Raw genomic sequence first — 26,128 nt, forward strand, 5'->3', positions numbered from 1 at the left:
GGTGCCCACACACTAAGTAACTTTGCACCTAACCTTCACCAGGTGAAGGTTAGACATATAAGTGACTTATAAGTTACTTAAGTGCAGTGGTAAATGGCTGTGGAATAACGTGGACGTTATTTCACTCAGGCTGCAGTGGCAGGACTGTGTAAGAATTGTCATAGGGATCTCCTGGAACCCCAATACCCTGGGTACCTCAGTACCATATACTAGGGAATTATATGGGTGTACCAGTATGCCAATGTGAATTGGTAAATTTAGTCACTAGCCTGTTAGCGACAAATTTGGAAATCAGAGAGAGCATAAACACTGAGGTTCTGGTTAGCAGAGCCTCAGTGAGACAGTTAGGCATCACACAGGGAACACATACAGGGCACATACTTATGAGCACTGGGGCCCTGGGTTCTAGTCAATAGCTTGAACCGTGATAGCACTATTGCTATATGTGTTAATGTTATGTTTCTAGAGACCACAAAGTGAGGTGGTAGTGCCCAGTTTGTGGCCAGAGCAAATTTCTAACAGATTGTTCTTGGCAGGTTGAGACTGAAATTTCTCATGTCAAGATTCTGGGTTGGTGATGAAGAAGAGGAGGTCAGTCATTGGGATATTAGTTTTGATTATTTTTGCGTAGCTGTCAGCAGTGAGACTCTCTAGGCATGCTTCAATTGTGGAATTTAGTCATGTTTTTCTTCCATGTTTAAAAATAACATTGGTGGTTTTAGAAGAAAAAATCTCTAGGCACAGAGTGTTGTAGTTTTAGATCTGTGCTTATATTTGTTGTTGTTTAAAATATTTGAGGTGGTGAATGAACTATAAATAGGTACTGGTTCAAGTATTTGCACATTGTGGAAATCTATGGGAAAGAGCTGAGACAGAGCAAAAACATTGATATAATTTTGTAGATTACCTAATACTTATTTTGTATTCTGTAGGCCTGAGGAATTGTTTTTGTGTCTTTTTTAAGCGGCATTAGCTTTTTCAATTTTACTCTAAGCTTTTTGAATTGTACTCTAAGCTTTTTGAAGGTTTATGCCAACTGTTCTTGATCACAAAAGAGTTATACAACAGGCAATTCAATTGAGAACAAGGTAAGGGTAGAAGGAACCACAACAAAGATATTCACTCTTGTTTGCATGATATTTAAGATGAATGCTCCATTTATTGGGCTGCTTTCTCACATCTGTCTTTGTTATTTATTGAATGAAGCAGCAAGAAGGCCATCATCTTGAAGAACCTTGGCACGATTTATGTGTCAAGAGTGCCTGTTAATGTTACTCAGAAAGTAGGATGGGGTGCGCACTGCTCAGCCGAAGACCCATATAGTTAAGACAGTACGCATTGGGTGGGCAAGGAACAGGAGCCAACCTGCCCGAGTAAATACGACATTGCAGTCATCAAACCTTGGCTTGTGTGTTCTCTCAGGGAGATGGGGGTTACAGGAGGAAGAGGATTACTGAGCAGTGAGGTCCTTGGGAGGTAAGTGCGAGAGGGCTGGCCCTGTCAGTGTCTTGAGTTGGAGCAGGGGGTGGGAGGAGCACAGTGCTCCAAACCAGTGCCCCTCTCCACTCTGCTCACATTTTTCCAGCACCTATTGATGACCCCTTCCCATTCATACGAGACTGTCAGAACTTAAACTGTCATCTCTAGACGTCTTGACTCCATAGCTATGTGTGGCATGCAACAGAATCAAAAGCTAGCATGCACCCGAATGTTCCAATGCGTTAGGCATAACATTCAAAAGGTACATTGAACAGGATAACATAGAGATTAATTAGTTGCATGCTTATCAAGAATAATTGTTATGCATTACCTGCTTTTTCTGGTGTTAGTATTGCTTTAGTGGGATTTTTTAGGATGCTTGGAGAGTTTAAGCCATTACAATATGGAGTGAGTCTTGCAACAGGACTATAGGGAAAAGCCAAGGAAACCGGTGTAGAAAAGAGACTTCGCCAACGGCCAGCTGTTACAAGCCAGAAAACAAAATAAAAGAGAAATACACAAAATAAGATCAACATGTTTTTCAGCTGAAAGGGTTTAAAAAACACTTTTTACAGTAAATCATGTAGCTACAATAGCAATCGTTTTTTGGAATCTCTACCTGTGGTTAGACAATGATGACAGAAACAGTTTGAAAGGACATCAGAGAAAGATAATTCTGAAATGGCCAGGATGCTGGACATACACATCAGTTTTACTCTTACAGTGACACTCTGCAGTCCCATCATCAGCACAACCAGGCCTGCTTATTCTGCCTCCAGCTGATGGTGAGGGTATTTAGAGAGAGGAATGGTAAAACTAAAACTAATCTTGAGAGGAAGAACATTTCTAGGGTGAATTTGTGGATTACGTAAACTTGCAGTGTTGCAAAAATGAGAAAAAAATATTTTCTTCACATAAATGGCATGAGTATAATTGCAAACGGAACAAGCATGTTATGCAAAGACCAGAAATGGAGGAAATAAGAAATACTATAGGTTTTCTGTATTTAACAGTGTGACGACAAACAAATACAGTTTTCTACACTTTTAAATCATAAAATATAAAACTGAATTTGGGGAAAAATTTGTCTGTTCTATTTCTAATTAATAATGCGTTCAAACAGTGCACAACAAGTTTGCTTTCTTAAACGTTTATCATTATAAACTTACCCGAATGCAGCCGCACTGCTCCACTCCTCCGTCTCCTCTGCTTCGTCACTGCAGGCACAGGCTCCCACCATGCCCTGTGGCTAATCCTGACACTGCTCAGAGCAGCATCAGGATTGGCTTGGAGCGAACAGCCAGGGCACCCCCAGGCAGACCAGGAGCCTGTGCATGCTTTCTCCAGCCCGGCAAGTGTGTTGCAGGGCTGGAGAGAGCCTTCTGCGCGTGTGTGTTTGGCCGGCCCGAGACAGCCGACCAAACACACATGCGCTGTCACCCCAGTGGCCACGCCACTTTACAAGAAAACAATAATAAACACAGTTTATTATCGTTTTATTTTAAAGGTTTTGCAGTTGCCGCTGCTCGCGGGGGGTGATGTTCCTTCACCCTAATTGAGGAGCCGCCCCTGCTTCTGCAACAATCTGTCTGACAGGCTTTCGCCAAAAAGCAGCAACGACGCTGCATTTGCTCCCCTTACAATCTTTATCTAATCCAGCCCTGTGTCAGAGAATTCCTATGCATTATATTAAAAATTAGTTAAATAGTCAAAAACAGAAATTATTGTGAATTTTAATCACGTCCCCCCTTTGCTTATACATTTTTGTTGACATGTGCTTTACATGAGCTTCATCGCTTGCCCCCATAAGTAGCTGGGAGGGGTAACAATACGATAACCTTGTTCTGCTGTAAGTTGTCATGTGTTTTCGATTTGATAAAAGTTGAAATGCACAAAGGGCTATTTAAAAACGTGGAAAAACTACTTTTGTAGGTTATATCAGTGCCTAATTATGCTGGTGATGGGCTTCAGCACTATTTGGGGCCTGGGACTTATTTTGCATTACCAGGATCCGAGCACTAAAGACAGAAGGCAAAAAAAGAAAGAAGAGAAAAATCGGAAATCTGTGACAAACGGAGAAAACACAGATGAAAAAGAACCCTGAACAGGGTTTTAAGCAATGGGTTACATCCTAAATTTGGAGTACATTTCTGACCTTTTGGGAATTATGTTATAATGCGTCTCGCGGGTCCTCTGTGATGTGGGCCTCGAGGCAAGCCTGCATCAGAATGTTATTGTGGAATGCCGGTTACGGTGTTCTCTCCCTAGGCAGCAGCCTGCTGACCTCGGGAGAGAGAGCACCGCAATTGAGGTTCTGGCTTAATAAAAACACTTACCTGTTCCTGTATTGGATTCCGTCCAATTACTTCATTTTGGCGACGAGTTAGGCAGCAAGCAGAGGTGATTTTCTGCGACTCATCGTGGATGCTCAGGACCCACGTACCTTACAGCATCCACAGTCTTCACGCGGTTGGAGTTTACAGATACTTCATTAAGAAGACTTTTTACCTTATGTATTCCTGGATACTGACTTGTAATGATTTTATTTTTAGACGCAGGCTGTCTCGCATACGCGCCGTTAACGTTGCCTAGCAACATGGGCACGCTGCGCGCATATCTTCAACGTCATTTCCAAAGCACGTGCTGTTTCGCATATGCGCTGGTTATGTTGCTTAGCAACCTGGGCAAGCTGTACGTGCGCTAACAACGTTTTCTATTTTGCGGCCATTTTACGATGCCGCAGAGACCAGCTAGTGCGTCTATCCATCTTACGTTCTGGACGTCATGAGCAACTGGAACGCACACTGCCCTAGGAAATGCTTGTTTATGTGAATTTACACCGTGATTGCATCGTTGCCAAGCAACTGGGCACGTATCACGCTGCGTGGTGGCCATCTTTTTGCTTTCGGAAGAATCCCTTTATTCCGTATGCATGATAAGGTTAATGGACCCATGTTGAACAATTGAACAATTGGAAATTTGTACAATGGTGCACTTTAAATCTGGCCTTTAACGGTGATAGGCACACCTGTTCTACCTAGTTCTCCACACTTTTCCGCTCTTATTGTGCTTTTGGTGGTGATCGACACACTTTTCCTGGCACAGAAAAAAGAGATCCCTACATCTAAGACATTATGGATAATCCAGCAGCAGCAGTCAATTCTCCTCCTCTGTTTTTGATGCATCCAGGTGGTCCAGCAATAGAATGGGAGGAGTGGATAGAACTATTTGATAATTATCTGGAAGCGCTGGATGGGTCTGGGTTTTCTTCCAATAGGAAAAATGCCATTTTGCTTAGTTTTTTGGGCAATGAAGGTCATCGAGTATTTAAATACTTACCCAAAGCGTGTGATCAATCAGGTCAACCTATAGATGATGTGTTTGTCGAAGCTAGGTGTAGGTTAGAGTCAAGGTTTGCCAAAACTGAAAAAGTATTCTTGGGGAGATTTAAGTTTTACACTCAGTCGCAAAAGGAAGGTGAATCCGTAGACAAATTTGTTACTCACTTGAGGGAGTTGTCTATCAAGTGCAAATTTGGATCTATGACAGAAGAATTCATTAGGGGGCAGCTCATTCCACAATGCAGAAGTAGGAAAATGCAGGAAAGATTGTGGGCATCAAAGGATCCTAAGTTGAAGGATGCCATAGAGATTGCAAAGGTGGTTTAAGAGTCTGAGTCATGTATGAAACTGATGGAAAGGAGGGAGGTCAAACATTCAGATGAAGTAACATTTATTGAGGGTGATTTTGCTGTCACTGCTAGAATGTCAGTGGGTAAGTTCAATAAAGGTGTCTTGGATGTCGGTACGTTTGGCAATTAAAATGTGTTCTAAGTGTGGTAGTAAATATCACTCTTCCGATTCAAAAAATTGCTTTGCCATTGGGAAGGAGTGTAGGCGATGTGAACGTAAGGGACACTTTGCCAGGGTCTGCAAAGGAAAGGAAGCAGTCAAAGCGAAAGTAGCTGTGGTTGTTGACGAGGCAGAAAACTCTTACATGAGCGATAATGTTGAGAGAGTACTATGTGTATCTGAGCCTGACACCGGTCAGGTGGGTGTAAGGAGAATGCAGAGACCAAAAGCTGAGTTCATCATTAAGTACGTGCCTGTTAAATTAATGGTGGACTCTGGTTCCTTATACACAATTATCCCTAAACATTTGTTCCTTCTCAAGTGGCCTTCGACTAGATTATTACCTAAAGATATCAACCCGGGTGGTTATCAGGGAAAGCAAATTGATATTGTTGGCAACATACTTACAGAGATAGTTTTCAAAGGGAGGAGGGCCATGGGCAAAGAATATGTAGCTGAGTAAGGTCCTCCTATTTTAGGTTGGCAACATCAGTTTGATCTCTGCACTACAATTAATCTGTGTGCTCCAAGTCAAGTTATGGTTATTGATGATGTCTCATTAGAGGATATCTTGTGTGGAGCAAAGGATGTATTTAGAGAGGAAATGGGGGTACTGAAGGGTTATGTGCATGATATCAAATTGAAGCATGGTGCCATTCCTGTGCAACACAAAGTCAGGAAGGTGCCAGTGTCGGTCAGGGGTGAGGTAAAAGTACTTTTAAATGAAATGTAGATAGTGGGGTCATTGATCCAGTAGAGGCCTTGGAATGGTTGTCGCCCATTGTTATCTAAAAAAAAAAAGGATGGAAAGTTAAGGTTTTGTGTGGACTTGAGGGGTTTAAATCAAAACATAGTGACAGACAATTTTCCTTTGCCTAATATTAGTGAGTTGGTTTTGTTGTGCAAAGGGGCTAAATACTTCTCTAAGTTAGATCTTAAACATGCTTATCATCAGATAAGACTTCATCCAGCATCCAAAGCTCTTACAGCCTTTGTTACTATGGAAGGGACATTTCAATTTACCCGGATGCCCTTTGGGTTAGCATCGGCTGCGAGCCTTTTTCAAAGAATGATGAGCAACATTTTCAAGGGTCTGGAGAATGTTATGTTCTTCCAAGACGATATTCTTGTTTTTGGCAATTCCATAGCAAATCATATTGTCACCTTGAAAACGCTGTTGGACAGAGTTTCGGAGAACAGCTTGACATTGCAGCAGGAAAAATGTCAGTTTCTCGTGAAGGAAGTTGAGTACTTGGGTCACTCCCTATCTGAACATGGGGTCAAGCCAAAGAAAGATCTTTTTGGATGCAATTAGGTCTGCACCTGCTCCTAAGAATAAAGAACAGCTGAGATCTTTCTTGGGTCTAATAGAATACTACTCCAAATTTGTGAAAAACTTTGCAAGCAAAACGGAAAACCTGAAAGTTCTGTTACGTAAGGGAGTGAGCTTCGTGTATGGTGTGGCGCAGCAAAAATCCTTTCAACAAATCAAAGAGGCCGTGTGTGATGCTGACATTTTAACACCGTTCGATACTAGGAAGAGTACCATCATAAAGATTGATGCCAGTGCCACGGGAATAGGCACTGTTATGTCCCAGATGCATGGTTCCATTGAAAAGACAATTGCTTTTGCTTCACAGACTTTGACGGCTACTGAGAGACACTATGCGGTCATTGAACGAGAGGCATTGGCTGCAGCGTGGGATGTGGAGTACTTTTGCACGTACATTTGGGGTTGTGGTATCATTCTACGCACTGATCACAAACCTCTTGAAAATGTTGTTGCCTGGTGGAACTGGCAAAGGATCTGCAAGATTAGCTACCTGGCCTCACGTTTTCAAAAATACAACTATAAAAATGAATTTATTCCGGGTTGGAGAAACATACAGGCTGATTGCCTGTCACGATTAGCTCTTGATTGGCATGTGGTGGATGAGCACAATGTTCTGGAAAGCGAACAGGAAGGTGCTGTTGCATCGGTGTGTGAAGTTACTCATTGGAGTTGGGGAATTGTGAGTGAGTGTGAGTGGTATTTAGCACTGGAAGGCGACAACGTGCTGAAGAATGTTATACTGTAGACCTCATTAGAAAAGGAGGTAGGAGAGACAGCACTCTTCCTGTGTCGGTGCGGCCCTATGGTAAAGTATTGGAAGAACTCTCAGAAGTGAATGGCAGAATGGTTCTACGTGGTGATAAGATTGTCCCACCGATGGGTGTAAGAAAAAAATAGTTTGACATTGCTCATGAAGGGCATTTGGGACAGACATTCACAAAAAAAAGACTCAGGATGGAGTTTTGGTGGGCGGGCATGGACAGCAATATCATAAATTGGGTTGAAAAGTGTACTGAGTGTATACAGAGTGAAAAACGTCTGAAAGTTGGAGCACAGTCACAGGGTGGAAGTATAAGTGACCCGGGTAAGCCATGGCATAGCGTTTGTTTGGACTTTATTGGACCTCAGTCAGGGACAGGAAGGGGCAAGAATTTTGTGCTCGTTCTGGTGGATGTTTATTCTAAATGGTTGATTGTCAAATTTATGGCTGAAGTTACTACGTTAGCAACTATTAGTAAGTTACCAGAGAGTTTTACTGAGGAAGGTTTTCCGGAAGTGTTGATCACTGATAACGGCACACAATTGACGTCTAGAGTAATGAAAGAATATTTGGAGTCATGTGGAGTACGACATGCGCGTACTGCTTTGTACAATCCTCGTGCGAATGGTATTGTGGAACGAGCGGATCATATGATCAAAGGAGGATTACAAAGGAGGATTTTATAATGTGTCTCGCGGGTCCTCTGTGATGTGGGCCTCGAGACAAGCCTGCATCAGAATGTTATTGTGGAACGTTGGTTACGGTGTTCTCTCCCTAGGCAGCGGCCTGCTGACCTCGGGAGAGAGAGCACCGCGATAAAGGTTCTCGCTTAGTAAAAACACTTGCCTGTTCCTGTATTGGATTCCGTCCAATTACTTCAAATGACCGTAACAATTTCCCCCACAAGTGTTTCCTGTGCATGTATTTTATGAATTTTTGCTGAGCTCTCAAGCTGTCTCGTGAATTGTCAATGGTTCATCCAGTTCTGAGGTTTTTTTTCCCATTCAGGAGTTTTCAGTCTTGCATTTAAAATAGAAATATCAGAATTACAGCTGTCTCATGAATTGCCAATGGTTCATCTGGTTCTGAGTTTTTTTTTTCATTCAGGAGTTTACAGTCTTGATTTTAAAATGGAATTATCAGAATTACAGTAACAGATTACAAAGAGTAAAACCAAAAATGGTAAACTAGTCATACTTGGCAGGCAACAACTTCAGAGATCTGCTTCTGAAAGTTTTACAAAGCACTTTACAGGGGATTGTTGATGAAGGGAAATAATAGAGTTTGTATACAATTTTTGATTCACATTTAAAAAAACATTAATGTAACAAGCATTTGGCAAAGCTAATAGGTCTCCGCTATGTGAAATCTGTTGGCATTGCCAACGTCTTTTAGACCTGTTGTACAGCAGTGCGACTGTGTAAGATGGCTAAAAGTAAGAAAAAAAGAACCAAGATTGTTGGTCGCATCCTAGTGCTTTTTTTATGGTGTGAGACAGTGGGAAGTACTGACAACGAAAGGAAGGGTGGAGGTGAGCAACACAGATATTGGGGAGGGGTGGGAAAAGAAGCAACATGAACAATGGGAAGGTGGGAATAGGAGAAAAGAAGCAACACTGTTTAGGGTGGGGGTGCAAGGATAAGGGTGGAGGGTAAGAGGTTAGAAGCATCGTGGACAAGGGAGAAGGCGGGAAGAGAAGAGGCAACCCGGACAATGGGCAGAAGTGGGAGTGGAAGAAGCTACAGGGGATGGGAGGGGGGAAGCAATGGTGGATGCGGAGCAGAAGAAGAAACATAGATGGTAAACATAAATAAAACAGCACCTGAACCACAGCATGCAGTGGATGGCCAATGGAAGGAAACTAATCAAAGTAATTCACTCAGTATTTGGTCCACACTCTAAACAAAAGTACAGTATCGGCAAGCACAGGCCAATTAGGAGGCAGCAAGAGTGACAATGAAGTAAAAAGGGTGGTAAGCAATGGGCAGGCTTGAAGCCCTTAATAGTTAATATGTCTCAAAGCTACAATGCATGCATTGTTGGCAGGCAAGACCTAAAAATGGATGAGTGCGTTTAAGCACAATTTTAACCTGTCTTGCTGAAGAGCTTCTGAGATCTATTTGAAAACCTTTCTGGCCTTGCTTAGAAGCCAGGAAGAAGAGAAATGTCACACCTCAATTTCACCTCTTGTTCCCTGGCCCTAGACCACAGAGGAGATGTAAATCATTTGCCACCACCCACAATTTCAACCATTCTGCATCTTGCCAAAGTCAGTGAAGGGAAAGGTTCTATTTGCAGCTTTGCTTAAGGGCCAGGGAATATCCTGCAGAACCCTTGCCTTGGCCTTATACAAAATCTGGAAAGATAAACCCATTTTCAAATGCTCAATGAATGCTCCAGAGAGGATACTATCACAGTTTCGGCTATGGACATGATTAGTTTTCACAGCCTTAGGTGACAGGAGCAAAGGCCAGCTGCTCCATTGAGTAGAACGCAGGCCCTCAAGACAGGAGAACATGACAGTGAGAAAGTGGAAACATATAGCTATGTAGCCTTATCTCGAGCAATTTGGGGGAAACAAGCAGCAGAATGCTTTAGAAGACAGCCAACCCACCTCTGTACAAACCAAGGCCTATCTCTTCTGTGTGGTGGGAGCTACCCTGGCAGAGTATTGTCAGGAGCTCTCTAATTTAATTAAACACAGTAGCATCTTAGCTCACCTTGTGTGCTTCGTTGTGCATACTTAACTAAGATTTTCACCTGTATATTTCAATCACAGGTGGGTGGTCAGCAAGTTGGCAGGGAGAGTAAAGCCAAGCCAAGGCTGTGGCTTGGCTCTAAGAGCCCAAGCAAGAGCAAAATCCTGGAAAGGTTTGGCAAGTAAATCATGCAACAAGTGTCATATAAAAAGATGCTAAAGTCTCTTCAAAATTCATTAAAGTGTATCTAATTAAAAGGTGTAAGTGTTTCACCTTCGTATCTCGGATTAAATCACTGCATTGAGGGGTATTTATTAGAAGTGATGGTTTTTTAACATAATCTTAGAAATATTCCTGCCCATCCTGATTATAAGGCCATTAGTGAACAAAGTGGTAAGTAAGTTGTCATGCCTACCCTAAAAATGGGCTACGTTCTTAAACATGGAGCACACTGTGGTCTATCAAATAAAACACAAGTGATTTTTGAACAGCACACAACCTGAACTCTGAATGTGCACTCATATGCGGTGATGAAGAAAAAGGAGGCTCGTGAGAAGGTATTTGGCTAGGATCACACAATGTGCAAGCAGGGCATCCGAGACTGATCACTAGATTTCTAGTTTCACTATGTGCTGTTCAGCTCGTAGAGGGGCATCTTTTTCTGTCCTCCACTTTACATCAATAGTTAATGCTTTGTCTTCAAAATTAGGCGCAAAAGGTTAGAGTATGGTGGCTGACAGAAGCTACATTAAATAATGGTTGTTTTGGACTTGAGGGTCCAAGAAGACCTCCACATCAGGCATAGCCAGACAGCAGGCTCAGCTTTCAGTGGCTCGGCCACCTACAATTTTGATACCTTATGTGACTTCCTTATTGATTGATATTATTTGCATTCAGTTATTGTGTGATTACCTGTAGAACACCCCCAGAGTGGTGGCCCATCTCACTCTGCCCTGTGGTGTAGCTTCAGGTGAGTGTTTGGGGTGCTACAACACACCTAATCAATGTATTTTCTGGTAAATAGTTGGGTACGGATGCATTCAGTAGGGTATAGTGAGGGGCCTGTGGGACTTCACAAGAAATATCAGGGGTGTGGAATTTATTAAAATATATACTTGTCCATGGGACAGGTTGCTTCTTAAATCTACTTGTCCTGTAAAAAAATCTACATGTCCCTTTGGTACCATCTATGTGTGGCAACAAATTATAGCAGCAAACTCATTATGTAAGAGCTCTGATAATAGCCTCTCTGATTATGCCAGGTCTACTACTAAAGTATGCTTGCACACTTGCAATTTCAATCCCTACTATAGCAATTTTGCCATCATTGTGCAGACATACATACTGGGGCTGGAGGAAGAAGTAAGCAGTAGTTCCAGGGCAGGAATGGCTTTGAGTCCGAAAATCTACTAACTTGCATGTTTTAAGGATTTCCACCAGCTATCCTCAAATTTTTTCCCATAATGAGAAAGGTTGGAAATGTACTCCTGACAGCGGCAGAAGTAGAAGTTCTGGGAAAAAAGTGGTTAGAGGGAAAGTGAACTTGTAAACGCTCAATAGATTTTCACATGAGCAAATCTACACATGCATATTTGCTTGTGCTAAAATACAGTTCACAAATATTTTCTAGGAGTACACTTTTCTTGTCTACTTCTGTAAGTTCTTGTGAATTCATAAAAGCCACTATTTCAAAGACATATACCATGGGTACACTTTTGTGACTTTCTTTAAGAATTGGGTCCCTAATTAGGTAAGGCGTTAACAAAGACATTTTGGGCCTGATTACAACTTTGGAGGAGGTGTTAATCTGTCCCAAAAGTGACGGTAAAGTGACGGATATACCACCAGCCGTATTACGAGTTCCATAGGATATAATGGACTCGTAATACAGCTGGTGGTATATCCGTCACTTTACCGTCACTTTTGGGACGGATTAACACCTCTTCCAAAGTTGTAATCAGGCCCTTTATTTTTATTAAACTTCTATTTCTCTCTCTATTAGCTGGCTTTGTTGCGAGCGATCTCATTCTGCTATTCTGCAAAGAGCATATTGGCACACAAAGTGGTTTTGTTTAGTGCCAGGAACTATTGTGGCAATCAGTGGCGTAACAAAATTGGAGGGGGCCCCCTGCAAAGAACATGGAGGCCCTCCCCCCTCCAGACTCACTCACGACAGGTGCTGTGCTAAGGGGCATGCGGGGCCTTTGTTACACCACTGGTGGCAATGTGTACTTTTTGAGACCAAAAATATTTCTTTCTTTTTGCCAGTGTTTGTTACAGTGGTGAGGGCCTGGCAGCTCCCACAACAATAAAGTGTTACAAAAGCCATGTCAAAACAAGACATGCAATGACGAAATCAAGAGCGACAAAAAAAATTCAGATCAGTTGGCTTTGCCAGTGCTTGTTTATTTCCATGCTTCCCTTAATCGTGTTGAAAATGGTTACACTGATTTTCCATTACAAATATTTTTGGGAAATACTTAGCATGCATCAACACATTTTACTAAATGACGCTTCAAAGAAATAGCACCTAAAATTTCATGGTAGTGAAACTTTTTTCCCTACTTGCAGTTTTTTCTGAACAATTTATTTTGAAAGCAAAGAGTCATCACTCTTGCTTGCAAGCTTCTGCAAACATTTGCATCTAATCAGAGATGGGAGCATGATACTTAGCCTCATACCATTAAACTTTTCAAACATGGGTACACTTTTGTTTTTTAACTGGAACCACTGTCAGTAGTGCAGTGTGACCTTAAAACATTTATTTACAGCGCTCACACTAATAATGAAGGTTTCTCATTAATGAACCATAAATACAAGTTTGAACAGCATTAACATGTGGGCACACACATTACCTAAACTGCAGACAGTTCCCTTCTCTGTAAACTGGCAGCCAAAGGGTTTGTGTTGCTGGGGTTGGGCCTACTTGTCCCAAGGACAAAATAAGCATGAATACTTGGTACCCTTGACCCCAAACAATATGTGTGTGGTGTTAGGAATTTCACATCCCTGAATGTTTACATACATGGTGACAAAAACGCAAACACACACTCTACCTTGCTGTGTTTTGAAAGGCTTTCAAAAATGAAGTTAGTTTACAAAATCGTGTTTTCCCTCACTTAGTACACCCACCAATCTGTATTTCTCTCTCTTCCCACTGCCCCTCTTCTGTACCCTGCTTGTCATATAATGTATTTTAACATTATAGGCCAGCGTGATTGTCAGGAAATTTGAAGCTCACACCCACCAATCTTACTGACCAATCAACGCCCCTGCTCTGCCCGATCCACTGATAACTAGCAACTACAGCTTCACCTCAGCTCATTCCAGGAACTCTCCAGAGGAATTCCCAGACAGAGAAGAATGGGTTAGAGCGAGAGGGAGCTGCAGTGATAAATATCTCTCTGGGAGCATACTAACCTAAGGGCACTGGAGAGACTGAAGTTTTGAATCAATAAAGTGCCGTGGTTGAGATTGGCTCAAGGGGTTCAAAAGAGCACCAGTACACATAGTCTGTCCAGAGGCTCCTGGCAGAAGGTGGAGAGGAAAGCACGGTCTGGGTGGCACTTAAAGTGGACAAACACTACGACTCCAGAGAGGGGGTGGCACTAAAATAACACTCACTGTAATGGTTGCCCCCACTCAATGTACTGGCTGAAAAGAGATGCCCAAAAGATTATGAAAAAACACAGTCTAAAAGTGGTGGACACAGACAGGTTGATCATACATTGTCGGGAGCCGTAAAGTCAGAGTTTGCACATAATTTGTAAGGACTGGCCCACACGATGTACAATTAGTTCAGACCACCCTTGTCACCAGTGCAAATGCACCGTCTTGTTGAAGGATTAGGGACCACTGGTCATTTCTCATTGGCTTGCTAGAGAAGGTACTATATTCATAACTAAACCTCTCCCTCAATATGACTTTCCTAATTGCCAGGGCCGAGTTGCCACGTGCTTTAAGGCTGGACTCTGGGTATTGTGTCAGGCTTTTCTTTCCTGCAGCCTGTATTTGCACTGGACGCTTATAAGGACTGCAGCCTAAAGGATGCTTGGGCATGGCTGACAAATGTATGTAAAAAAAAATAAGTAAATTAGCACGTAAAGCACAGACTTTCTTTAAAATTCAAGCACTATTGTAATCTGGGCATGGGAGTAGATGTAGGCATCATTGGCCACTTTGTAATTGGGGAACCAGGATCAAGACTCTGCATCAGCTCAATAGCCTGTCATTCTGGGCAAATCACTTAATCTCCCCGTACCTATAAAAACAGGCAACAAAGAATGATTAATACCAAGGCAAGCAACAATTAACACTGGAAGTGGACACACGCAACAAAACACCTGGGGGGCAACGCGAAACAGGAGGGAAGGTAAGTTGGTGCAGTGGAATGAAGAAAAACGCGAGCAGCAGAAGGACACCAATAAAGGCATTAGTAAGTACTTGATCCATGCTCCATCTCACGGACGAACACACACAAGAGGAAGTAATGCCTACATACGCTGTTCAATGAGGAGTAAGGAACAGATTGATGATGAAGACAACAAATAGTAAATACTCGGTGGGCTAAAGACCCATTTTTAGATTTCTTCTTTTTTTTTAAGGAACAATAGATCATTGCCAAGTGATAGTGCATGCGCACTGCCTGAAGGTGAGTCCTAAAAATGTATGCATATCACTGTGCCTAGTTTTCAAAGGACGACTAATGCCATCTGCATATAACCCTTCGATATTTCAAAGCACCAATTTGATTTATAGCAAGATAAAGTCATCTAAATTCCCAACTCCTGGGCTTAATTTTTTTTTTAAATATCCCAGGCCCAAATTGTATTCAGAAGCAAGCTTCCAGCGGTGGTGAATGTCGGGTTGACCTATATTACTATGGTTTACTTTTTATTCCACCCCAGGCCCCTTCACTCACTGCCTTACATTCCCTGTCACTTAATCTCAATCCTGCAGTTTATTTTTAATACTTTCCTTCTTTCTCTCGTTGTCATTGTTTTTCCATCTTCATATCCTACCTGCTTTCCTCCTTTTCTGCCTTACGTCTCTTGTTCTGGGTTAAATGATGAAAATTCAGTCCTGGTCCCCAAAAAGGAGTGCCTCTGGGCCCCACCTGCAATCACTGGCGCAAAGTTACAACGGTCAGCTCCAATCAATTTCACTTGTATAGCTTCACTTGCCAGGAGTGGCGGCTGCTGAAAACTCAAATTAGCTAAAAACTTTAAGCTTCTTGGACGTGCAACACAATCCCCGCATATTGTTTTTGATTTCTTCCGCAATAGCATAATTGTCTGGAACTAACAGATAGAAACAAGCAAATATCCTACAAAGCTGGGTGGTCTAAAGACAGTTAGATATGCTACATGTCTACATTTCCATGAATTGTGGTCTTCATCTGTAGCACCAAAATCTTTTAGCAGCTTGGTTAAACATTTGCCGGTGGACAGCCACTTGAAAACAGTGGACACTGGAGAGTAATGTCAAGAGCGAGATGTGCCCCAGTTCTCCTCTGCGGTGCAATGTACGGCTGATGATGCTAGTCTGGCACTCATGCAGACTTCAGAAGTGAACAGCTGTGAGTATGGCCAGGTCAACCAGAAGCCAGATAAAGACTCTCCCTCATTTTCAAAATACCTGCACATGCTATGGAAATGGCACTCAAATACTAGACACAAGCCATCCTATGGCATGACAGGGAGTGATGGAAACCCAGCCCAAAATTGGTGAAGGTGTGGAGTAAACCAGAAAGGGACACTTATTGGATGGGAAAACTATGGGGGTCACTATGACCCTGGCGGTCATGGACCGCCAGGGCCGGGGACCGCGGATGCACCGCCAACAGGCTGGCGGTGCATCCAGGCCAATTCTGAGCGCGGCGGTAAAGCCGCGGTCAGAAAAGGGAAACAAGCGGTTTCCCGCCGGTTTTCCCCTGGCCTGAGGAATCCTCCATGGCGGCGCTGCAGGCAGCGCCGCCATGGGGATTCCGACCCCCTTACCGCCAGCCTGGTTCTGGCGGTTTTGACTGCCAGAACCTGGTTGGCGGTAACGGGTGTCGTGGGGCCCCTGGGGGCCCCTGCAGTGCCCATGCCAATGGCATGGGCACTGCAAGGGCCCCCTAACAGGGCCCCACCAAGATTTTCAGTGTCTGCATAGCAGACACTGAAAATCGCGACGGGTGCAACTGCACCCGTCGCACCCTTTCCACTCCGCCAGCTCCATTCGGAGCCGGCATCCTCGTGGAAGGGGGTTTCCCGCTGGGCTGGCGGGCGGCCTTCTGGCGGTCGCCCGCCAGCCCAGCGGGAAACTCAGAATTACCGCGGCGGTCTTTTGACCGCGCAGCGGTATTCTGACGGCGGTACTTTGGCGGGCGGCCTCCGCCGCCCGCCAAAGTCAGAATGAGGCCCTATGTCTGGTTGTGAGACTCTTCAGCACCCAAAAAAGAACTATCCAGGAGTAAATGCCTCTCATTTTACGATCCTCAAATCCAGATTGGTCTTCCAGCAGTGCACTCATTCTTACACCATACCAAGATTACTTCATCCCAAGCATCTACTGAGCACATCAACGCAAAAACACCAACATGAACCAAGGACACCGGCACGTTATTGGATGCTAGGCAGGCCATCCTTTGACTCATCTATTGCTTGCTCAAATCCTTTCATGAATATTTCTCTACAAAAAGATCCTACAAAAAAACTTTCCTTCTAAGGCCCTGTACTCTATATTTTTAGATTGTATTTTTTAATCTTAATTGTTTTCTTTCCAACAATATATTATTCTAATTAGTAATGGACTGATAGTATTTTTGTAATACCTTTTGGGCACCTTAGGCAGTACTGCAGTCAATGGCCTGGGGGTGCAATGGGCATTTGCACCACTTTCTTGCTTTCCAGGGGCACTTTAGTATTAAGGAAGGGGCCGCAGAAGCTTGTGTGGTCACTTCTATAAAATGGATTGTGCTGGTGCACATTTTGTGTCAGTGCTACCGTGAGGGGGCAATCCCTCATTTATATGGGAGTATGGCTCCATGCAATTGAGGTAACATCCTGCACCTGATTACAGACGTGGGTACAGAGGCAAATTGTCACACGGTGCACTGACTGTGCGCTGCTTTGTGGAAGTGCATAATAATGCCAAACTACCCCCTGTAGGCAGTCACTCCTACACTTGCGTGTAGGAGGGCCTCTGTCCCCCCTTTAAATTACAGGCCCGGTTGCACAGTAAAAAGTGGACCAGAAGCTTCTAACAGTTGGTGCCGTTCTCAACAATGTGTTGTTGCCAATGCAGGTGTGGGTTTGTGCATTCAGTGTAAGAGGGTGCACTGCCATGGTCTGAGCCTAGCACACCCAAAGGAGTCGCACATACCATGGTAATGAACCATAATTGTATTGCAGACGCTGGTTTGGTATGACTTAAGTTTTTCATTCTGCTTCTTGCTCGACAAGCGCATCCTGTCCCCTTTTTTTTCAGGGTTAGGCCATGGGCTCAGCCAAGCTACCAAAGGCACAGCCAAGGAGCTGTTAACAGATCAGTTTTCGGGTTGGGAAGTTCAGGCATAGTCACAGCATAGAAGAGGTTTTCTAGTGTCACAATTTTATTAATAATGTTTGCACTCTAACACAACACACACACATTTAAATACATAGCTGGAATATTTCACCCACAGTATGGGCCACAGACAAATGCCTTTTGTCTTTTGCTTCACAATGCAAGCAGTTATTCCACCCTTCACAACAAATGAAATGAAAATGAGGAAAGACCTATAATACTGATCAGTCTTTTACTTAATAACTGCATCTTCTGTACAATTAAATACAAATAAGCTTTATCTAAGAAAGGTAAAAGCAATAATAATGTTGCACCGTATTTCAAAATGGTGCCGGGTGGGCCGGCTTAACATACCACTGTGGACGTAGTAGGAACAGCAAAAAACATTGAGGGACAAAACAATGTAATTCATAAATTCAGCAAGGAAAGAGCAATTGCTTTGACTGCCCCCTCAACTTGCCTCACGCGAATTTCTCACCGACGTAAACAGAAAATACATATTCTAATGCAGTCAAGTGAAACAGAAGAGTGATTCTAGAATTTGGTGGGCTAGAGTGAAGGAACAAATTGCATGAAGGATAGAGGGCAACAGAAGAAAGAAATGGAAAAAAGATCATAGAAGTAACGACAAATAAGAAAATAACAAAAAAAAGTGACAGAGAAAACCAGTGAGAAAGAGAAAGGAAACGATTGAGAAAGAGAGAGCAAGAGGAAGGCAGAAAAACGTTGTTAAAGTTTTCTGCTAGTGAAGCAAAACATATAGTACAGTAGCAATTTCATGACCGGATGGCGGAACGGATACTTTCATGCTGCAGAGCACTAATGCGAGACAAATACCAGAATTTGGGCTATCATGTGTGGCACTGTATTAAGGCCAGCAAATGCAAGCATTCTACTCGAGACTAAGAATGGAACTCTTATTGTTAAACAGGTTATTAGCCTTCGGGAAAAGTAAAACCAAGCCGGGAAATAGTGGTTATTTCCAGTCAATTACTTTCAGCGAATGCACTGGACATTGTTAGAAATGTGATTCTATTAATTTAAAAGTGCAAAGAAATACTTTATGAATTTATCTTAAAGCTTTATGTTGTGCTATTTTACTAAGAAGGCAATAGGTACCTAACAATATATACGATATATACACTAGCAGTACACAGTTCAATGAAAGAATGGGCAAGAATGGCCAAAGTAACAGGACAGCCTAATTCAGATGTAGGCAAAATACATAGGCTTTGACATTCCACATGAATGTCATAAGCGAACTTAAATAAAATTCCTGAAAGTAGTAGACATTCCAGGTAAAAAATGATGTTAGGCTTGAAATGTTGTGAATGTTGGTACTTGAGCCATAAATCCAAAGGAAATACACATATAATAGTCAAGGATAAAGCAGAACACACGAACTACCGCGATCAAAAGTAACAAGTTAATATCCTGTTAGGTACTAAAGAAAAAAAAAGTCTTAATTGGTAATAGCGATCACTTATTAAGTGTAGGCCCCCAAAATATGGTCGCCATAAGGGCCATCAGGCCTGGCTCCAAATTCACAGGGGCGGCCTCAGGTTTACATTATAACTAGTAGTGATTTTAATTATGCCAGCAAAATTTGCCAAAATAATGAATTTCACATTGCACAAAATTTGTGAAATTTTACCTTACGTTAATTATTTCCTTTTTTTTAGAACCAGTGCATGCATCTCGTAAAAAAAATGTATTGGAAGATACTAGGAGAAGACTGTCATACAATACATTCTCTGCTCCAACCTGCCTCCTGACTTTTTCTTTTTTAACATGCGTTGCACGCTCAGGTGGAAAAAAAGTGAAGCGAACTACTGCAAACCACAACTGTCTACAAAAGTGCAGTTCTGCAAACCCTTAATGGGATTTTGTTAACATTAGCGAGAGAAAACTATCTGATTTTGAACACCCCAAATGTAACTATGAGTTATTGTTTTCTATAACGCCAAAATGATGGCTAATGTCTCAAAACTGGATGTGGTCCGGCCTCCCGTGAGGGAGCTTCTTTGGTGCCAGCATGCATCCCACAATAGAAAGGGAGGTATTATAATGGAAAATCATTGAGAGCCAGATGCAGTAAAAACTTTTGTGTCAAAAGCAAATATATTTTAACAAACCCTTCCAAGGCCCAGTATGATAAACTAAGACAGCAGATAGCATTAGCACGTCCAGATATGTGATTTTTAAAGTACCAGCTGTTAGCATTTAAAGTGGCTTCTCAGAGTGTATGTCTATGGGAAGAAATGCTTGTGTGCCATGGAATATAAGGGGCTAGTAACACTTTTATTTTCATACGAATGGACCTTTGTAGCCGGTTGCTTTGTTCTAGCAGATGATGCCATTTTACAAGTTTGATCATTTGCCAGGCAAACTAAATAAACTGTTTGCATTCTCTTACACACTGATGCAATCACCACAATGCAGCTTCAATAAATGCCATTCATTAGTCTGCACAATAGCTACTGTGAAGTGCCCTACAAAGAGACAGTCACTGCAGCTGTGACAGCACGAACACCAAGCTGAGAACACAATTAATCTGGGATGCCAAGAATGTTCAGCTGCAGCATGCTCTGCTCGGTGTACAGAAAATATCAAGTGCTATTTTTTGGCAAACGATTCAAATAATAGTTTTTAGCCATTTCTATTGAAATAGATGTGCTGCTGCCCCCTGTATCCTGTCAAACCACTCACTGCAAGTTTTCAGAGAACAAGTCGGCCTGAGAAAGATTTGGCATTTTACCAGAAATGCCAATTTCCTCATTAGAAATTATATGAATGCTTAAGATTGGGAGGAAGGAAAAAGATACAGTATGTAAAGAAATGTACCACACAAGAACATTTTCCAACATAGATTTTCCATGTATCGTTTAACATAAAAAAAAAAAAAAATCTATGTACAATTAGTCAATAATTACTGTCTCAACAAAAGTCACAGTACACAAAAATGTAATTGATTCGGCATCCCCACAACATTAGAAATCAAAAGGAACCAGCGACTCCTTTGCCTCACCTCCTTCCCTTCCACACACATCTTGTCTTAAAATCTAACGCTTCTAATGTCCCATTCACTCATGCAAGCTATACTGCCCTATTTCCTTATTCCGCCCTGTCATTCATGCTCTCTGCCCAGCTTGTTCAGTTTCATAGTGTTGCCTACCCCAGGGCCCAACATCCTATCACTAAAGATCCCTTCCCTTATAGTCGAGTTTTTCCATCAGCGGTCAAATCAAGGTTACTTCCGAATTCAAACATCCAATGACCCGCAGGCAGAAACTGAGCACTCGCTACCTGCATTTATGCCATAATACAGAAATTCTGGTTCATCTGAGAGGTTATGTTTCTATACATTCATTTATAATCTTCTACTTTATGATTGCTTTACAATCTTATAAGAGGAATTTATAACTTGTTAAAAGTTAAATTTGTAAAAAAAAAGAAGAAAAAAAAAGAGAAAATTCACTCATTGGTGGAGCACACTGAAAGTCGTTTGGGACGACTTCTGAATAGCTGGAGTCCGGTCAAACCATGTTTACTTGCTTTTAAATGATGGGTTTCATTGGGAATGAGGAAGGCATGCCTTAGAAGGCTTCCCTTGCAGAGAAGGATCTTCAAGACATACTTTGTCACTAACCAATTATATGCGAGGCAGCATAAAAATAAGCATCCAGACCTTTCTGTATTCCTCTAAAGAATTCTTAAGGGAGTGAAACAACTGTCAAGAGTTGCCTTTATAAAACAGTAATGAAATGATGAAGTGCAAAAACTGAACACTGTAATGTCTACAATTGTTATACACACCTGTAGATACGAAAGGGAAAAAAACAACTAAAGCAAAGCCTCAAAGAATGTGCACACATGAAAGACATTCGTGACTGCTGATTTGTTAAAGAATGGCAATATTCTGACACAAAGGAAAAGGCCAATTTTCACTCATCCTTCTTTCTACAAGGCCATGTGTGTAGCATTTGCTCAAAAATGAAGAAGGGCCAGTAATAGTCTGGTTCTCCCTCCAGTCCCACACCTTCCGAAGGCTGACACACTCAGCTAATAGAGATGCATTCCTGCACCCCAGTGACTGCTCAACTCCACAATCCAATACAGGCTCTATTCTGTGGTGGAAGCTTGGAACAGTTTGGAAAGTCTTCCCAATCTCTTTGAAGTACCAGGAGTCTGTTAGGAGCATGATTGATGACATACCTGTAATGATCTGAAACACGCTTGATGTAGTTAGTACCCATCAATTTTTAGGGTCGAGCACACGCAAGCGCTCTGGACCATGTTGTAATTTCTCTGTGAGCTTCTAACCCCACTCATGTAACCCCCATCACTTTCATTAGTTCGTGGGCTTGCCTTTTAAAAATTGATTGTTCCATTTGTGAAAGACATGCATACCTTTTCTGGTGTTTAGCCCTCCTTGAGCAGACCGGTGAACTACTGAAAACATACGAGGCTCCATGATTTCAGCTGGTTTCTGGACTACTTTATCTTCTCATTTCCTGCACAGCGTGATCTTGCTGGGCAGAAGTCGAGCGCTTTGCATGACACTGACCCTGTTACATGGATAATTGCACTTTTGCTGGTTACATGGATAATTGCACTTTTGCCGAAAAGTTTCACTGCAAGCGAATTTCTGTTTCCTTTTCTGTGTCCCCTTCACGCTCATCGGCTCACATTTGTGAAACCATTTTATTTTTCATTATTAGTTTATGTGGCAAGAAAAGTCCAGTTAGGAGTTTACAACACTAGTAGCTCTACATGAGCAAATGCGAGACACGTTGCATTGTAAATGCTTGTTTATATTTACTCCTTATAAGCAGGAACATCAGACAATGTGTTTCTGCTAGTCCCCTGGCTGCCTGTAGTTTTGATATTGGCTATCATGAGCTTTATATTGTCAGTGTTAGTAAGGCAGATTTTTCATGCCTGGGTTTGTTGGGGATGGTCATCTTGGAGTTTGAAGTGATATCTTACTATCCTGAAGTTTTGGCTGACCTACCGGTAGCATTTAAAAAGTTGGTTTTGTTGGAATAAACATTTAATGAATATATATTTTTTATCAATCAGGAGGATTTGTTAATATACCATGATCCGCAAATGTTGCAGACATTTTCCTTTCTTGATCCAGAGCTCCTAAGAATCAAGAATTGCTGGGTCAGGTGTATCATTCTGAAAGTGTGACGGGGCCGGACTGCTGATTTCTATACTTTTGTAAAGCTATCTACAGGTACTAGTAGAACAGACTGTAATGTTTATTTTCTTACATTTAGTGATGCTCATTTTCAAACCTTCAATACTGTTAGGCTGTTGGTCCACTGCAGAGGAGTGTGAGTGGTACTAGATGGTAGTCTCAGCATACAAATTAAATGAGACACTCACAAACAAGAAAGATGAATCCTGCAATAAATAGGGCTAAGAGATGTCCTTTGTTTTGTGACAGGGACAACATAAAGTTTTGAAGGTCGATATACAGAACCAAGTCCTAGGTTTCCCCAGTTTATTTGAAGATAGCCAGCATGATGTTTTTCGAGAAAACAGAAACTTTTAAGTTAAGTATTTTAAAAATGGCACAAGGGCTTCTGTTGGTCATGTATTGTATCAGTAGAGAAGATGTGTAGAGCTACTGAATGCCTTGGAGGGTAGAGAAATATTTGGAGATTTCTTCTTGTGAACAATGGGGAGGCCAACGTGTATTTTGTCTTGTCTGTAAAATGAATACCCCTTACAACTGGGAGTTCCACTTTTTGATTATTTATTTAAGCCATATGAAAGAGAGGGGGGCATTGTCCAACGTTCAGTTGTGAGGTATGAATTTTAGCATTATGCAAGTAAGGCCAGTCGTTTCTTTTTTTTGGTGGAGCTGACTACATTGATCATGTTTTCTTGGTTCTCCAGTTTCTGGACAGGGTCTGGGTGTTCTTGGTGGAGGTCTTGACATAGTGAGATAAGGAGAAACAAGGAATGATGCATCCATTTGGACAATACTCAATTGTGGTCCTGGGGTGACATCAAAATAAGCAGGGAATAACATGACACATGAGAAGGAAGAACAAATGCAAACACATTCAGGGATAAGAAGAAATATTAAAAACCTAATGTGGCACGGACAGAGAGGAAGGCAGAGTAAAGTCAGAATTTGCACTGCAATCTAAATAAAGATGAATGACAACCCCAGCACGTGTGAGTGTCTCTAACTGCTCGTGATGCTTGCTGAGAAATAACCAAGGAGTTTTCAGGTAAAAGCCGTTCCTATCCTTCTTATAACATTTCAGGATAAATACAGTAAGAGTACCTGAAAAATAACATCACAAGTTGCAAACAGTAGAAATATCACCAGGCCACAGGATTGTAACCACTCAAAGATTTGGTGTGCACAAAAAGGCTCATCACTAAACTAAAAGCAAACCATGCAGCCCACAAAGTGTAAATTCAACAGGGAACAAACTAAGGTATTATCCGTGATATGGGAATTTTCTTGAATATCAAGTTCAATTGCTTTCCTTGTAGACTTGTATCCAGATTGATCACATATACATTTGCATCTAATATGCACAGCTTACTGTGCAGTGTCACAGGAGAAAAAAAGATGTCCAAAGGAGAATATTGTAACCGAATTTAGGGAACTCTTGTAAAATAAACAAAACTGACTTCTCACCATCAAATCATGAACAAACTTGCTAACAATGTCAAGCTTCAGACTATAAAATGCAAATATTTAGCTAAAATGAATTCCACACTAATATTTGGGCGCACGAGCTTGGTCTCCCTCGATTTCAAAATCCAGGCTGATACTTTGGTAACCCATTTCAGCAAAATCTCTTCTGACTCCAATCCCCTAGATATACATCACGACCTGTCCTCTTCATCATCTAAACCTTATATTAATTTTTTAATTTGTTTTTAGAGCAGGACATGACATTTTAAACCAATGCCATAACCAACAGTTACTCATCAATAAATGTAGAGTTATCAAACAAGGATTCATGGAGCTGGCGTTCATTGCTCTTAGTTCAGTATTCAACCATGTCAATATGTGGTGAGTAAGCTATCTTTAGGGGTTGATAATGCAACCGTAAACTTCTTGTGCCATTCTCACATCAGTATCTCAGTGAGAGTTAGACATTGGATTGGGGAAGACTGCACTGATTTATTTCAAGTAAGCAGGGGAGTACATCAAGGCTGTGGCCAGGCACCATTCCTTTTCATTCTGTATGTAAACATATGTTTTGGTCAGCAATGGTTAGTAAATACCCAATTCCTGCATTGTATGTGGACAACCCTGTTAAGGTCTGATAATGGCCTGAAGAAATACCTGCAGTGTTGTGTTGCTCTTATGAATGAGTTAGAACCTGATACTAACTATTCAAAAATATTTAAAATGGTAATCAGGCCGAGGTCAAACTTCAGGATTAACTATAAAATCATTAATAAGGTCAACTCCTTCATTATATGGGTGTTGTTTTTCATCACCTCATTAAGTAGGAATATCTACAGACATTTAGGAGGCAACAATGTTTTAAATCTATTGGGGCAGTATCTAATTTATCCTCGAAGATTGGCTCCAAACTGTTAGGAGCCATGTTAAACATCTATAGAGCATAATGTATTTCCCTAGCAAGTTAAGGAGTTTTAGAGCTATATCACTGTCTCTAATCTAAAAACAGAAGAGAATATGTTCCTAAAACATCTCTTAGGCCTACCACCTATCTGTTCTGCATTTATTTAGGGAACTTGGGTTGGTCTATTTGGAGGATGTTATTTTGAAATTAAAACATGACACCAAGTTAGGAAAGTACATTCCAAATATAGGAACTAATGCCACTCGCTGAGGAAATTATATTCTGGCATTCTTGAACTGTATTCTTTGTTAAACTTGTACATAATTAAATACAAATTATATTTCAAAGTCAATTGATTTATATAATTGTTAATCGCATTTTAGTCCTTCTGTTCTAAGAACTGGGATGGTTTCAACTACCTACTGGTAAATCTCTTATTTTGGGTCCATTCCTCCTCTTTGATTCTTTACCATATGGGTCCAGTACACCTTGGTAGACAGGTATTCAATCATCCCTTGTGATGGCCCATCTTTGTAAACCATCTGGGAAGGAGAGTTGGCCTTAATGACTGGAACAAAAACAACTTGCAGAAATTATTTATCCAGAAGTAATTAAAACGTTATTTTCCAGTCAATAAACTACAAGGAAAATACCAAGCCAAATAACTCAAAGTGGGTGTGGAGCTTTGCAGTCCTTCCATGGCAAATCCAAAATTCAGAAACAATGAATCAGCTTGACTAAATAAAGGTACCCTCTTAAACAGAATAGCATAGCACTCATTACATCCATGACATGAAACAAAACCTGCTCTGAAGAAAGATTAAGCATGAATTCAGGTTGAAAAATGTCTTGTTGTAAATGAAAAGAAGAACCTACTTTCA

At 41.6% G+C, this 26,128-nt stretch overlaps 1 protein-coding gene across 3 annotated transcripts in view; it reads right to left on the reverse strand.

Annotated features, from left to right (window-relative positions):
• The window catches only part of SLAIN1 (SLAIN motif family member 1), a 160,650-nt gene that overhangs the window by 75,275 nt on the left and 59,247 nt on the right, over positions 1-26,128 (reverse strand). For 2 of the 3 annotated variants that reach the window (XM_069205224.1, XM_069205227.1), the window contains exon 3: positions 1,811-1,960. The exons of the other annotated variant lie outside the window; for it this stretch is intronic. In XM_069205224.1, the coding sequence (XP_069061325.1) occupies positions 1,811-1,960 (150 nt within the window). The remainder of the gene's footprint in view (positions 1-1,810; positions 1,961-26,128) is intronic. 3 annotated transcript variants of the gene reach the window in all.

The sequence above is a fragment of the Pleurodeles waltl genome, chromosome 8 (genome assembly GCF_031143425.1).
Source record: "Pleurodeles waltl isolate 20211129_DDA chromosome 8, aPleWal1.hap1.20221129, whole genome shotgun sequence".
Taxonomy (NCBI): domain Eukaryota; kingdom Metazoa; phylum Chordata; class Amphibia; order Caudata; family Salamandridae; genus Pleurodeles; species Pleurodeles waltl.